Genomic DNA, 17,309 nt, shown 5'->3' on the forward strand with positions numbered 1-17,309 from the left:
ATGCAGAATTATAGTTAAGCACAGAGTAGGTGGACCAAAGGGCCTGCTTCTGTTCTGTATTGCTCTGTGACTCTGTAATTGGTAGATACAATTATAAGTTTTTAATAGTTTGGAGGGATATGGGCTAAACACACATAAATGGGATTAGTTCAGATAGGTACCTGGATTGGCTGAAGGAGTTATGCTGAAGGAGCTGTTTTCATGCTGTATGATTCAATGACTTGCATTCCCGTTTATTGTACACTAGGATTTTAATTTGGCTCTGATTCACTATTACTCAGTACTTTTGTGAAGTTAATTGTAATTTAGGCAATGGTATTTGATCTCTATTGATTAAATTCAGTTTTATTTTGTGTTTTTTTTTGTATTTTTGCAGATTATTGTGCCAGAGAGGAATGGCTTAGAAACTAATGCACCTGCTCAATCTGATGTGCCTGGTGAAATTATTCATGTTAACTCTGAGGCTGTTCCAAATCAGGATAAAGTTCATATGGTTGTGGAGAGTCCTGATGTTATTATTGAAGAACAATTTGACAGCCAAGATGAGAATGTGGATGGAACTTCTGATTTGCTGAAAGATGCACAAGCTCATGATGTTAGCAAGACAAACCTTGGTGCTTCAGGAAAGGGTAAGATTTGTATTGTGTATTGCATAATTAATATTCTCATATTTCTGGAATTTAAATGATCTTTATTGTTTTGACTTGTAACTGCTTTTACTGTAGGTAAATAATTAAAAATTATTAAGTTTGTTATCTTGGTGTACCAAATAATTTTTGAAGAGCAAAATGATTAACTTTTAACTCCTGGTAGAACTACAAATTTGTTCTGTGTGGGATATAATAATGCCCAACTATTCTTACACATTTTAATGCACAAAGTCGTGCCATAGTTAGGAACTTCCATGATGGATATAATGTAATACTTTCTATTCACTTAATCTGTTTGTTGTTCAGTGTTTTTACACTTGAATCATTATTTGTTGTATTGAAAACATATATAAACCTTGATAAAATAAAACTCTTAGAGATAAGAATGATGAAACCTTAACATACATTAAAGTTGGAATTTAACACTTTTTGACAAGTATAATATTTGGGAAAAGGTTTTCTAACTGCAAGCATCATTGTTAACTCAAGATTCTCCACTAGGCTATTAACATACCTAGCTAGCAAACCAGATTACCTGTTTAATTAAACACATAGTAACATTTAAATGTTGCACTATCAGTCAACATATTTAATAATTTAAGATTGGTGTAATGTAGTACTGCTGTAGCAAAATGCTATTTTTCATGTTTTTACCCCGTGTATGTATGCCTATGACAACAATGAACTTGAGCTAGAGTAGAAAAACTCAAAAAAGGAGAGCAGAGTGGTGATAGGTAGAGTGTTAACAAAGAGAAGAAAAGACAAAGCTGACCTTTATCAAAGGATTTCTCTGTTACATGGAAGGATTTTTGGTAACCTTAAAGATGTGGTTAAGTACTGCATGACACACAAATATTTCAAAAAATGGTGATGAGTCCTTGAAAACAAAGTGATAATTAATTTGCTGCTTAAAGGTGCAGGCAGAAAGAAAATCAGTTTGAAAGGAGAAAATAATAAAAGTAAGGTGGATTGGGAAAATAGAAAAAAACAATTCAAGAGAAGACAGAATATATCAGCAGGAACATTCTGCCTTTACTAGAATATGTGCTAATATAAAAGTGGGAATGCAAAATAAACCATAATCCGTTTATTTTTTTCTCCACCTTATAACAACACATAGAGAGGTCAATCAGCTCTTTGAATTCATGCTGGTTTCCAGGAGAACATTGCCATTAATCACATTCCTCTCTCTGTTTCCTTGTACATCTGCAATCTATCGTCTTTTGTACAGGGCCATCAACTCTCCTTTGATTCTTCTTCTCATGAATGAATTTAAAGGATAATTTATAGCAGTCATTTAACCTGTCAGCATATATTTGTGGTGTGGGAGGAAGCTGGGGTATCCTGAGGAAACCAGGGAAAAAATGGAAGAAGTCTGCATAGACAGAAGATTGAATCCCAGTCTCTTGATGTAAGATGATAGCACTAATTGCTGTATCACCATGCCACATTATTTTGTTACTGATTAACAAAGTAATAAAAGTAAAAAGCAGGATGACAAACAGCTTTAAAATTAGATGATAAAAGGACAATTGGGAACCCTGAAAGAGAAGTTAACATACAAAAGTATGTTAAAACCATTGAGGGAACAAGTGCTGGAGGGAACGGGAAAGACTTGAGCAGCAGAGATTGAACTAAAACAGAATTTTGAAAGAATTCAAGCTGCACCTGTGGAGATAAAAGATTTAAGATGACATTTGAGATTGAGACCTTGTATTAGGACTGAAAGGGAATGAGTAGGTTTGCCTGTATATAGTAGAACATTAGGTGAGTTGGAGATTGGACAGAGGCTGGTGGGTGGAACTGATGGAGAGAGGCTAAGCACAAATTGGACATCCCATACTCTTGTTGGGTAACTTGCAGTGTAATATATATTGAATTTTCATATTTCAGTTAACTTTCCCTTAGTACTCTCCTCCCATACACACCTATTCTTCTTCCTTTGTGTATTCCTTTCATCCAGATTCATCTGTTCACACTCCCCTCCTCATCTGGCTTCACTTTTCTCCTACTAGCCTCAATCTCACCTCTCCTCTGCCCTCCCGCCCCAAATCTTGGTTCTATTGCCCATCAATCTCTTCCTATGTAGTTTACCTATTACCTACACTTTCCCAACTTTTTTCAGTTTCAGTGTTTGAAACCCTCATGTACGAGAGCCCAGCCCATCTCTGCACCTTCCTCCATATTTATTACTGAATATGCATGACAGTTTTGATTTTTTTGAACCTTCCGACAATTATCTTGCCATCCTGCTGTTTGACTTTTAACTTTTTATTTCTTATTGTGTTGTTGTGGATATTTGCAAAATTATCTTGTACAATTAGAGATGCCAAGCAATGATGAGCCAGCACCAAACCCTGAGATACATCACTTGTTATTGACTTCCAGTACAAAAGGCAACCTTCCACCATTGTCGTTTGCTTCTTACCATCAAGCCAATTTAGTATTGAGTGAGCTAATATCTCATACAATCTAACCTTCCAGAGCAGCCTGTCATGCAGAACCTTATCAAAGACTTTGCTGAAATCCATGTAGACTATGTCTACCACACTTCACTCATTGATCCTCTTAGTTACTTCAAAATCTCAAATTCGTAAAGCAGGATTTGCCATGCACAAAGCCATACTGACTACAGACAGTCCCCAGGTTATGTACGAGTTCCATTCCTGAGTCTGTCTTTAAGTCGGAACAGGTACATCCAGTATAATTTAGCGTCAGTTAGTCAAACATTTGTCTTAGTATTTAGTATATATTTTACCTTTCTGTGCATATAAAACACTTAAGAAATGTATGTATTCCAATAATTAAACCACTGCGTTGCTTAGTAATAATTGTAGCTTTCGTCGGGGCAGGGCCTTTCACATGCTCCATTATTCTCACTTCATCCGTTATCCTTTAAAATTGTTCCGATTGTTGACCGACTGTAACCTAACGCTTTTCCAATGACCGATGGTGTTTCACCTCTTTCCAAACGCTTTATTATTTCCACTTTATTTTCAATTGCAATTGCTTTCTGTCAACGGAAAAGAAACACTGTGGATGGCGGGTCCTGAGGTCTGCCGGCTCCTGAGGTCCGCTGGGTCCTAAGGACCACCGCACTGAATTCCCCGGGTCCTAAACCCCACCCCACTGAGACAGGTTAAATGGGACAAGTGGGGGCTGTGCTGGGTTTGGGTATTTGATCCTCCACAATATTCTGCATGGGAATTTAAATTGGAGGTGACAGTTTTTTTTTGCGAGGTTGAGTTGAGAGCTCGACATCAACCCAGCACAGATGGTACGGGAGTCACTGGATTGACATCTATCACTAACTTGAACTCGGGAACCTCCATTCTCCAGCTCAGTGCTGATCTCACTGCGCCACCAGCCAACTGGAACGGGGGAGGGGGGGCGGGGTCAGGGTGAATCTTACTAAGAAAAATTTAAGCCAAATACAAAGTTAAATACTCAACACAGTGTCAAAGGCAACGACTTTAAATGGCGGATGGTGTCGCAATCTGATTTACAATGGCAGACGGCGTCGCGATCTGACTTAAAATGGCGGACGACGTCGTCCTTCCTCGGTTCCTAAGTACGAGTTGTCCGTAAGTCTGACGTTCCTAACTCGGGGACTACCTGTATCTATATCATCCCCTGTCTTTCCGTGTGCGTACCTTATCCCTCTGAATCCTCTCCGATGACTTGCCAGTCGTAGATGTTAGACATATTGGTCTGTAGTTCCAATGTTTTTATTTGCAGCACTTCTTAATTAAAGGTGCAGCATTCGCAACTCTTCAGAATTTTGCCACCTCATCTGTCTCTAACAATTTCTTTTTTAGCTTCCTACAGTGTTCTGGATATACCCCATCAGACAGGCTCCACAGATTTATTTAACTGCAGAAGTTTTAAAGATCAAAGTAAATTTATTATCAAAGTACATATATGTCACCATATACTACCCTAAGATTCATTTTCTTGCAGACATTAACAGTAAATAGAAAGAAACAATAGAATCAATGAAAAACTGCATGCAAGACAAACAATCAATGTGCAAAAGACAATGCAATAGGATATTGCATTGAGGATTGCATTGAGGACAATGAGGATATACCTCATCAGACAGGCTCCACAGATTTATTTAACTTCAGAAGTTTTAAAGTTCAAAGTAAATTTATTATCAAAATACATATATGTCACCATATACTACCCTAAGATTCATTTTCTTGCAGACATTAACAGTAAATAGAAAGAAACAATAGAATCAATGAAAAACTGCACGCAAGACAAACAATCAATGTGCAAAAGACAATGCAAAAATAATACTAATAATAGTAATAATTAGATAAGGAATAAATATCGAGAACACGAGATTAAGAGTCCTTGAAGGTGAGTCCTTGGGTTGAGCGCACAGTTCAGTGTTAGGGTCAGTGAAGTTATCCCCTCTGGTTCAGGAGCCTGTTGGTTGAGAGGTAATAACTTTCAGAACTAGGTGGAATGGGACCCAAAATTTCTGTACCTCCTTACTGATGGCAGCAGTGGGAAGAGAGCATGATCTTGGATGGTGGGATTCCTTAAAGATGTACATTGCTTTCCTGTGAGAGCGCTTCTTGTAGATGTGCTCAGTGGTGGGGAGGGCTTTACCTATGATGGACATGGCTTTATTCACTACTTTTTGTATGCTTTTCTTTTCAAGAGCATTGGTGTTTCTGTGCCAGGCCATAGTACAACCAGTTAGTTTACTCTCCACCATGCACCTGTGGAAGTTTGTCAAAGTTTTAGATGATACATAAATCTTCGCAAACTTCTAAGAAAATAGAAGCACTGCTGTGCTTTCTTTGTATTGGCACTTCTGTGCTGAACGCAGGAGAGATCTTCTGAAATGATAATGTCATGGAATTTAAAGTTACTGACCTTTTCCTCTGATTCCCTGATGAGGACTGGCACGTGAATCTGTGGTTTTCTCCTGTAGTCAAAAATCAGCTCTTTGGTTTTGCTGGCATGAAGAGAGAGAGGTTGTTTGGTTCCTTCCTACATGCTGATTCATTATCACTTTTGAAATGGCCAATGGCAGTGTCGTCATCAGCAAATTTAAATAAGGCATTGGCACTATGTTGAGTGTCAGTCATAAACATAAATCAAGTAGAGCAGGGGGCTAAGCATACAGCCTTGTGGTGCACCTGTGCTGATGGTATTATGGAGGAGATATTGCTAATCTGAACTGACTGGGATCTACAAGTGAGGTAACTGAGGATCTGGTTCCACAAGGAGGTATTGGAGCTTCTTGATTAGTTTTGAGGTGTTGATAGTATTGAATGCCGAGCTGTAGTCAATATAGAGTATCCAGATATATGCATCTTCACTGTTCAAATGTGCCAGGGTTGAGTGAAGAGATAATGAAACGGCATCTGCTGTTGACCCATGGCGATGATAGGCAAATTGGAGCAGATTCTTGAAATATTTCATTGACCAGCCTCTCAAAGCACTTCACCACAGTGGATGAAAGTGCAATGGATGATAGTCATTGAAGCAAGTCACCATATTCTTTTTGGGCATTGATTGGACATCATCTCCTCTCCTGCAATGCAGACTATCCTCAAGACACCCCTGTTTCACTTGAATCTTCTAGCCCATGTCTTTCACCAAGGTAACAATAAAGGAACAGTCAATATTCATTGAGGACCATGCACATCTCCTGTGGTTCCACACATTAATGTGCACTTTAGTTTTTGAGAGGCCCTGTTCTCTCCCTAGTTACTTTTTATCCCTTAATATACACAAAATCTCTATCAATTCTTCTTTATCTACTCTGCCATATATATTTCACACTCTCTTTTTACCCTCCTGACTTACTTCTGAAGTATGCTCCTGTGCTGCTCTTACTTCTCCAGTAATTCCTTCTTTTCCCTCACTAGAGCCTCGGAATCTCCTGTCATCCAGGGAATTAATATACTGCAGTGATATCTCATCTGCATTATTTTGTTAAAAGCTGTTTGTTTGACTGACAAATTTTGTTCTTGCCTTACATTTTGAACTTTTGCAGTTTTCCTTCGTTTTACACTGGGTTCACTCTTACTGCGTTTCCTTGAGCATCAGCTGTACCTTATTGTTTACCTGCACTGTACTTTTTTGTAGCAATTACAATTTATTCCACATTGTTACAATCAGCCTTCCAGCTTCCTAACCTATCATCCTTTTCATCAAGAGATCTATACTTGCTCCAGTCTCTTATATTCTCCGTAATATCCTCTTGCAAATAATTTTCAGCCACCCTATTACCTCTAAATTCAGTTGCTTAATGGATTTGTTTGGTGTGAATACTTGGGGAAAAAAGCTTCACTAATGATTTAAAATGATAATCAATAGCCTTGTTAAATAAGTCAGTTTTAAGAAACCTCTTAGGGGTGGATAAAGAGGTGGAATGTCTTAGAGAGAGAATTTTGAATGTTTGGTCTGAAGAAGCTGAAGGCAGTTTTACCGATGATAGTAAGTATGCCAGAGTTACCCTAATTTTGTTCGAGGACAGTAAGGTTTTGGATAAGTTTTTAGTGACTGGGAAGGGTGGGGGATGAATTTTTAAAAAGAAATTGTCATAGTTAGGCGTGCTCAGAAAGGTACAGTAGCATGCAAAAGTTTGGGCACCCCGGTAGAAATTTCTGTTACTGTGAATAAATAAGTGAGTAGAAGATGAACTGATCTGCAAAAGTCATAAAGTTTGATGAAACATTCTTTTCAACATTTTAAGCAAGATTAGTGTCTAATTTTTGTTTTGTACAATTTTAGGGTGGAAAAAAAAGGAAAGGAGCACCATGGAAACATTTGGGAACCCCAAAAGATTTGAGCTCTCAGATAACTTTTACCAAGGTCTCAGACCTTAATTAGCTTGCTAGGGCTATGGCTTGTTCACAATCATTATTAGGAAAGGCCAGGTGATGCAAATTTCAAAGCTTTACAAATACCCTGACTCCTCAAACCATGTCCCAACAATCAGCAGCCATGGGCTCGTCTAAGCACCTGCCTAGCACTCTGAAAGTTCAAATAAATGATGCCCACAAAGCAGGAGAAGGGTATAAGAAGATAGCAAAGCATTTTCAGGTAGTGGTTTCCTTAGTTTGTAATGTAATTAAGAATTGGCAGTTAACAGGTATGGTTGAGGTCTGGAAGACCAAGAAAACTTTCCGAGAGAACTACTTGTAGGATTGCTAGAAAGGCAAATCAAACCCCCATTTGACTGCAGAAGATCTTCAGGAAGATTTAGCAGACTCTGGAATGATGGTGTACTATTCTACTGTGCAGCAACACCTGCACAAATGTGACCTTCATGGAAGTGTCATCAGAAGAAAACCTTTCCTGCATCCTCACCACAAAATTCAGCATCAGAAGTTTGCAAAGGAACATCTAAACAAGCCTGATGCATTTTGGAAACAAGTCCAGTGGACTGATGAAGTGAAAATATAACTTTTTGGCTGCAATGAGCAAAGATATGTTTGGAGAAAAAAAAGGGTGCAGAATTTCATGAAAAAAACACCTCTCCAACTGTTAAGCACGGGGGTGGATCAATCATGCTTTGGGCTTGTGTTGCAGCCAGAGGCACGGGGAACATTTCACTGGTAGAGGGAAGAATGAATTCAATTAAATACCAGCAAATTCTGGAAGCAAACATCACACAATCTGTAAAAAAAAAGCTGAAGATGAAAAGAGGATGGCTTCTGCAACAGGATAATGATCTTAAACACATCTCAAAATCCACAAAGGACTACCTCAAGAGGTGCAAGCTGAGGGTTCTGCCATGGCCCTCACGGTCCCCTGACCTAAACATCATCAAAAATCTATGGATAGACCTCAAAAGAGCAGTGCATGCAAGACAGCCCAAGAATCTCACAGAACTAGAAGCCTTTTGCAAGGAAGAATGGGCGAAAATCCCCCAAACAAGAATTGAACGACTTTTAGCTGGCTACAGAAAGCGTTTACAAGCTGTCATACTTGCTAAAGGGGTTGTTACTAAGTACTGACCATGCAGGGTGCCCAAACTTTCGCTTCGGGCCCTTTTCCATTTTTGTTATTTGAAACTGTAAAAGATGGAAATAAAAAAGTAATCTTGCTTAAAATATTAAAGGAATGTGTCATCTTTAACTTTATGCCGTTTGGAAATCAGGTAATCTTTTACTTGCTTAGCTATTCATAGTAACTGAAATTTTGACCAAGGGTGCCCAAACTTTTGCATGCCACTGTAAATATTTATTTCTCATTGTCCTAAAGAAAGGAATTTTGAATCTCTGTTTGAGCCATCATAGTCTGTGGGGTGAAGTTACTCTATAAGTGCATTTCAGAACTTTTAGCTAGCCACAAATGAAATAATGGCAGTATATTTCCATGCATCTTGGAAGGTCCTATGTCCCAGGTTCTCCTCATTCTACAAGGCAGAGTTTGGGAAATGCCATTGTGACTAAAGCTTTAACTCTCTCTCCCATGGATGTCAGCTGACCTGATGGATATTTTCAACAATTTGTTATTTCACATGTCCTGCACTGGTGTATTTCACTTGGTATGGGAGTGATTCATGTAAGTTTAGAGTTGCAGATCAACCAGAAGGATACTCTATATCGACTTGGCTTTGATCCATGGAAGAAAATTGTATCTGGAAAATTCGTCTACTCATGTAAATATGGCCCTTTTTATAGCAGAATGGTTCTGACATGATTTTCAAATTCTTTGTTCTCCACAGTTTTAAAAGCTAAATGTTCCATTATAGAATGGAACATATTGCTAATGCAATTCTGGACCAGTTGAAGAAATTGCTAAACTATCATATCCTTTGCTCATTATATGTAGAAAAAGTCTTGCAAAGAAATGACTTCATTCTTTCCTAAAATCTAATTTAGTTTGCTTAGGCATACAATTATAATAATTTGAGAAAACCGGCAGGATTTAATTCAAGGTGAATGATGTTGAGTACTTCCGGTTTCCTTTTTATGAACAATCCTTAAATAATATCAGCCACATTTCATAATTATGCATGCCAGCTGTTTGCTTTAATAAAAGTAAATTTTTTTTTTGCCAGGTGCTTCGACCTGGTCTTGCAGAAGACTGCTCATTCATGGCAGTTTATTCATTATTCTCCTTAAGGCAAGAAAAGTGACTGGAAAAAAATGGTGGCTTTGTAAAATTAATATAATCGTTGTCTCTATTTTGAAGATTGAGAATTGAAAATTGTTTAGATGTTGATGTGAAAATACATTTAATTTTTGTATAACTTAAATTTTATCATGGAATTTATAATACATGAGCAACGTAATTTTTTGTCGCATTAAATCAAACCTGCACTAATATAAACAATATTTTTTAAAATATCATGGTAAACATCGGAATGGCATTTCTATATTACACAATATTTCTGGATTCTTCAGTCTTTTTAACAATGACTTGATGTTATAGAAATTGAATTTTTTTTACATCTTTTCAGTAGTAGTATGCCATTAAATGTATTTATTAGACAATTTCATCTCACTTCCTTGAATATCAGCCATGCTTTCTTTTCATAATTTGTCCTTTAATAAATTCTATGCTCTGCATTATTTACAAAAAGAAATGGTGATAATTTGCACAACTAAATTTGAGATAGAATTGTCAATTTGTGTGGTTGTCTTTGTTATCAGTGTGCATTTCAAAAAATGATTTTTACCATTACTAATTCATTGTTTGACCATATTCACTGGAACATTTCATACAAGGACCATGAAACATCGCTACTTATGACCAAATCCTCTTTGTAAATTTACAATTTTCTTTATTGTTCAGTGTATTAATGCAACTTAACGTTGCATGTGCATTGTCAAAGGATCTGCTTTTCTGTTGCAGGAATATAGAAGAGATGAAAAGAAATGAGTTGATGTCCCATTGCTTATTTTGGTGTGTGGGGGGGGGGGGGTGGAGAACTTGAGTCATTTTTTTTATTTCAGCCCTATGCTTGCAATTCTTTGTCATAACCATTCAGTCACATACTTGTGTTTGTTCACTCTTTTGTATCTATTGATCTTTCTTTATTGAACTCACTGTGGACTGATGGGTGGAACAAATTATGTCAGAATGAAAGCCTTAAGTTGTGCCATATTCTTTTGGGTCAAGGACCTTGTGGTATTCATAGCCTCATACTTTTCCCTGACAGCTGATCTCTAACAAGAAAGTTGTCAGTAGTATTTCTAAAACATACGAAAATTATGCAGGTTACTATCTTGTAAATTTCGCCTTGTTTCTGATCCTGCTAATAAATATTCAGAGAACTGTCTGCAAGGCAGTCCTCTGATTAACTTGTTTTCTTTCCCGCTGTGGTAATTTTAAATATTTGTGGTTTACATTGACTTGTGTATGATGAGCTGCATCATTCACAGCTGTCATACCAATAGTTTGGATTTGTTATCTTTTAATAATATGAAATTTAGGAGACATACTTTATGAAATTTTGTACAAAAAATACTGGAAATGTGATAAATGTGCAGGCTGAGATTAATTGTTTATATAGTAGCAGAATATTCAAAAACTAGTTGAGAACAAATCAGTGTTTTTTTCAATTCTTTCAGCTTTGTGGGAAATTTTTTGGAGTGATATGGAAATAATGGATAATTGCCAATTTTGAGGAAAGAAATTTGGAGGGAAAGTTCTCAGCTTTCTGCTCTGAATGAACAAGAAGTAATTTTTGAGATGAGGAAAGAAACTGCCTAAATATTTCTTCATGAACCAAGGTTTTTAATCTGGAATTAACAATTAAGTAAAAAATATGTCTCTAATCATCCTTGTGTTTGTTTCACAGAAGTAAAATAGCACTTAATTGTTTTTTTTGTCAAAATTGTATCAGGGAAGAATTTAATACCCACACCAACCTGGTTTTTAAGCAATTCCATAAACAGGTGATCATTATGATTTTAAGTCAGATTATTTTTCATACTGTGCATACTAAGACTACTATTCTCCAAATTCTACATGATTCTAAGATAATTGCTCCTTATTAGCTGGATTTCCACATATGACAAGTCAACTGTCATGATCCACATAGCACGGCACACTCTCGATTAAGCTATGTCTTATCACCTCAGGAATCTACCTAATTTGATGCTTCAAACAAAAAAAGACTGATGAAGCATAAGCCATTGCAAACCACATTGAGTTTGTAGGCAACTTGTCTTAGATTATTAGAAGCTATTTTGTTTTGCCTTCTTGTTATTAGCAATTCTTCAGTTATGTCAAATTATTCTACACAACCACTTGCTTGTGTAGTTATCAGTGATGGAGTGAGTCTTATTTGATTGTCTCAGAAATCGGTTTCTATTATTTCATTATTTGGGATTGATGCCTTTACCTGGAACGTGAGAAGAATCAAACATTAATTATGTTATCTACATGACAGATGAAATTTCTGTAAACAGTGCTGTAATTCTTCAGAAGTGTGCATTTTATTCTAGAATTGATTGCTTTACAGCACCATAAATTAGGTCCTTGGATTAAACTTTATGCCGGGCATCTTTTGGTGCAGGATAGAAATTTCAGCAATATATCTTAACTTTTAGAAGGACTATTGTTAAATTATTGTCTGTGCAGATCCACACATTTGATTTTTTTTTTAAAAGTTTTTCAATTAGTTCATGGTTACTATTCATAAATTAGAGAGAGTGCAGAGACGATTTACTAGGATGTTACCTGGGTTTCAGCAATTAAGTTACAGAGAAAGGTTGAACAAGTTAGGTCTCTATTCATTGGAGCGTAGAAGGTTGAGGGGGGATTTGATCGAGGTATTTAAAATTTTGAGAGGGATAGATAGAGTTGACGTGAACAGGCTGTTTCCATTGAGAGTAGGGGAGATTCAAACTAGAGGACATGATTTGAGAGTTAGGGGGCAGAAGTTTAAGGGAAACACGAGGGGGTATTTCTTTACTCAAAGAGTGATAGCTGTGTGGAATGAGCTTCCTGTAGAAGTAGTAGAGGCCAGTTCAGTTGTGTCATTTAAAGTAAAATTGGATAGGTATATGGACAGGAAAGGAGTGGAGGGTTATGGGCTGAGTGCGGGTAGGTGGGACTAGGTGAGATTAAGGGTTCGGCACGCACTAGGAGGGCCAAGATGGCCTGTTTCCGTGCTGTGATTGTTATATGGTTACTGTTTCAAGAACTGCTATATTTAGTCTCCAATACTTAGTAATACAAGAATTAATTTTCATTTGGATGTTTTATCTAACCTGAATTTAGAACTTAACAAAGTACATTTTTGATCAAATTTTTAGCAAATGAGATAAATGTAACTTACCTCTTATGTAATGCTATATGTTCGCTCTAATTGATTTTTGCAGCCACTGGTTCTGATGGATTACAACCTGCTGATGGTTTCACCAGAATGCAAACTTCAACACAGGATAAGTTTTGCAAAATGGCTGCAAATGATTCAAGAAATCATCCAGATAGGTTCCTTCAAAAAACTGGCAAGGTGAGTCAGTTGTTTATAGGGGGATAATGATCCAAATTTATGGTAATCTTAGATGAGTATCAGATTTCATGAAAAATGTTACACCCTTGCAGCAAATAGTCACTTGTCTACTAAATTTGCTTACTTTGTCTTTGTATGTATCTTTAATTTTGCCAATTTTAATACAAATGAAGAGCAGGGATCATGAGCTTATGTGATAGGTTTAATTCTACATATCAATGCTCATAAGAATCAAGCTGATGTCTTTTTCTTTTATTACTTTACTATGGAATTTTACTTAACTAAAAATTTAATCCCAAGTTGTTTCAATGCAAATGCACATTCAGAATTTTGCTTCTTCCCTTTTACAGACTGAGGAAATGTTGAGGTTACTGTGTGTACCAGTTTTATTTTTGCCTATGTATCCATCCATTATCATTTTATCAACTTTATATTGCACTTTCAAAATTCTTCAACGGTGGCTTAAATTTAGATAGCACCTTTAATGTAGCAAAGGTCCCTTGATACTGTACTGAAGATTTATAATTTAGCACTTGACAATGTCAAGTGTCAAATGCAGAAAGATATGTACAGTCCGATTGGTTGGGGAGAAAGCTGGCAAATGGAATTCAATCCAGAGAAGCAACAAAATAATGCATTTGGGGAACACCAATTCATCAAAGGAATACATCACAGTAACTGGAAGGATATATATGGAGGGATGTTGGCATATACATGCATAATCCTTACAGATGATAGGACAGGTTGATGAAATGCTTAAAAAGTTGTATAAGATCATTTTCCTTATTCTATGAGGCATAGAATTTGAGGGCATGGTAGTTATGGTAGAACTTTATACAACACCTGCCATTCTGTAATTCTGTTGTGTAGAGTTCTGCATACCCTGTAACAGAAAAAAATGTTTATCATCTTTTAAAGGTATTAATAGGGAAATTATAGCTATGAGGAAATATTGTATAGGCTGTGATAATTTTCTTTGTGACAGAGGACACTGAGGGCAGGCTTAATTGAGGTGTATAAGATTGAAGATCCTCAGTAAAACAAATAATGAGGACCTGTTATCTTAGCGGACGGGTCTAAAACCAGGCTATGGATTTTTTAAAAAATCATGGAAGGATTCGAAGGGGGAATAGCCATGATAGTGCTTTAAAATTCAGTGATGGTTATAGAGAAAAGGAGAGGTCAATGCGGGGTGATTTGCAAATGAGTAATTTTGGAAATTGGTGCCAGTTTAGATTAATATGTGCAGATTAATATTTATTCATATTAATATGAATAAATGGGATATACAGTGACTTAGGAAATGTGTAACAGTATTTTGGGTGATCTTAAGTTTATTGAAGGTTGAGCTCTGGAGTTTGTGCTGGAGACCACTGGAATTACTAGGGTTGCAGATAGGGTTTAAAACTAATCAAAATTCAAAGTAAATTTATTATCAAAATATAGATATGCTACTTTGTGATCCATTTGGTATCTACAGGAAAAAAGAAATATAATACAATTTTATGGAAAAACTATACATGACAGAAAAAAGACTGACAATCAACCAATGTGCAAAAGAAGACAAATTGTGCGTGTAAAATAACACTGAGAATATGAATTATAAAGAGTCCTTGAGAGAGAGTTTGCAGATCATAGAATCAGTAGAACCGGGGTGGAGAAAGGCTTCAAGATCTGCAGGTTGATAAATCAGAGGGCAATGAAGGAGCAGTGGCATGGGGCAGTGAGGGGTTGGGGGTGGAACTAATGGTCATAGTGTGATATGCCCAGATATAAGATGCAAAAGAAAACATGAAAGACAGAGCAAATCCAGAGTTGTAAATAGCTGTAAGAAATCAAAACCTCATGTTCTTTATTTGAATGCATGTAGTATTTACATCATAACAGATAGGTTGATAGCACAGATAGCAAAACAAAAGTATGATATGGTCGCTGTAACAGAAACATGGTTGCAGGGTGACCAGAACTGGGTGCTTAATATTTTAAGTTATGCAGGTTCCCAAAAGAAGCCACCAAAGGGGAAAAGGAGGTAGGTGGCATTGTTAAACAAGGAAGATACTTTTGCAGATTCTGAGTCAACATATAATAGCAATGGATAGTGATGTGAAATCAGTTTGGTTTGAACTTGTCAATAGCAGGGAAAACTACTACTACTACCATGTTGACTCAGGCCTCGGGGGCTGGCGTCAGGCACGATGACAGACTCTCCACTCCTCCCTCTCCCTCATTAGTGTGTTCAGTTCATCTACATTAGCCGTGCCACTATCTTCTAGGAGCGAGTTGACCATAGTCTTGGAAGGGCGCCCAGGGTTTATCCTCCCATGCTTGGGCTCCCATGTGGCGACTAGGCTGGCAGGTATCTCAGGGTGGTGTAGACAGTGCCCCACTAGTTGCAGTCTGCTCGCCTCGACTTTAGTGAGCATTGGTAGGTTGTCATAAAGCTCAACATTTGTCATGTGCTGTTGCCAACTCATGTCAAGAACCTTCTGGAGCATTCGTGTATAACAACCATCTAGTAACTTTCACTTGGTGTTGGTGAGTGTCCACGTCTCGCATCCGTACGTGAGAATGGACTTTATGACTGCTATGAAGATCCTCTTTTTGAGCCCTCTGGTCAGGTTCGACCTCCAGCTTTCCTTCATGTTGTTCATAGTCCTCCACGCCAGCGCCTTCGGTATCTTTATGTCCTTCTCCGAGCTCATCATTGTTGACCTGAGGTACTTTCTTAATTGTATCATTCTTTACGGTTTTGAGAGTACCTTTGTCGCAGTTGAATGCCATGTGCTCTGTCTTTTTAGCATTTAGGCGAAGACCAACTTCATTGCACTCAGTTTCCATTTTTGTCAGCAGCTGGGAAAAGGAATAGTTTATAACTCCTCAAAACTTGATCTCTCAGTAGGTCAAAGCATAAATGGGGAAATATCAAGAGCATGTTTGATGAAGCGAGCTGAGATTATGGGGGATTTTAATCTATATATTAATTGCCAGTTTCATTTATCCAATGGAATCATAGAAGAATTTCTTGAATGTGTAAGGGATTGTTTTTAGAGCAGTATATTGCACAGCCTACCTGTGAATGGGCTGTTTGCATTTGGTTTTATGGAATGAGGGGGGACAAATGAAGGCTCTTGTCTTTAAAAATTCCCTTGATTGGTACCCGCAGTATGATAGAATTGCAAATGCAGTTTGAGGATATCCCCTCAGATCAGTAACTAGTGTCTTCAGTTTGACTAAGGGCAATTATAATGGTATGAGATTGAAGTTGTTTAAGGTAAATAAATTAAGAGACAGATCGGCAGCGGAACAGTAATAGATGATTTATGATGTTCAGCAAGAGTTTGTCCTAATCTGAGAGAAGGATTCCATGAGAAAGAGGAAAATCCATTGCTACTAAAGAAGGTAAATATAATATTTAATGTAAAACATGGCAAGGGCTAGTGATAGACCAGAGAACTGGGAAGATTTTAGGATCTAACCGTAGAAGACCAAAGCTCATATAAAAAAGGTGAAAATGAATTTCAAGAGAAAACTTGCATGTTTTATAAAAACAAAGAGTAAAAGTTTATGGGGTGCGTAAATAGGAAGAGGGCAGCCAAGGTCAATGTGAGGTGTTACGTACCCTGTAACTGGGTCACTTACCAGCAAAGATAGAGGTCCGTTGAAGTCTGATGGTACTATATTTAACAGTATTTATTGATAAAAATACACAAAAATAATATCAATGCAAACATACAGATAATATACGTCGTCAATACTAGATCTAAAAAAACGTGGGTATAATAATACTCAATAAGAAATAGCTCTATCATTGTCTAGGGGATAATGTATTGTCCGATGGAAGTATAAAAGTCACTTTAGTTCCTTCAAGCTGCAGGCTTCAGCCTTTTGTTGGAGTCAAGAGAGAGAGTTTAAAACTTGCCCATTCCTTTTATGATGTCAATCCTTTGAGAGTCGTTGGGGCTGATTTCTCCTTTGTGTTAGCTAAAGCCGTTGTTCCGTGGTAAGGCCCACCAATTCCGAGGCAAATGGAAAAGGACGCACGTGGGCTTTCCACCGGCTTTCGTTATTACGCTGTTACAGGAGTTCTAGCGTTTCTTCTGGTGCATCTGAAGGGGCTGTTCCCCAGACCCTCTTTTATCCTGACTCACAGGGTCTCAGATGTCACTCAGGGTGGAATGATGCCATCCCCCAACCAGCCCACGTTGCCTGAGGGC

General features: G+C 37.4%; 1 protein-coding gene across 1 annotated transcript in view; it reads left to right on the plus strand.

Moving 5' to 3' along the window:
- Positions 1-17,309, plus strand: part of dis3l2 (DIS3 like 3'-5' exoribonuclease 2) — a 307,738-nt gene that overhangs the window by 80,325 nt on the left and 210,104 nt on the right. Inside the window, exons 6-7 of the mRNA XM_059945389.1 lie at positions 377-629; positions 12,962-13,095. Of these exons, the coding sequence (XP_059801372.1) occupies positions 377-629; positions 12,962-13,095 (387 nt within the window). The remainder of the gene's footprint in view (positions 1-376; positions 630-12,961; positions 13,096-17,309) is intronic.

This window comes from Hypanus sabinus, chromosome 2, assembly GCF_030144855.1.
Source record: "Hypanus sabinus isolate sHypSab1 chromosome 2, sHypSab1.hap1, whole genome shotgun sequence".
Classification (NCBI taxonomy): Eukaryota; Metazoa; Chordata; class Chondrichthyes; order Myliobatiformes; family Dasyatidae; genus Hypanus; species Hypanus sabinus.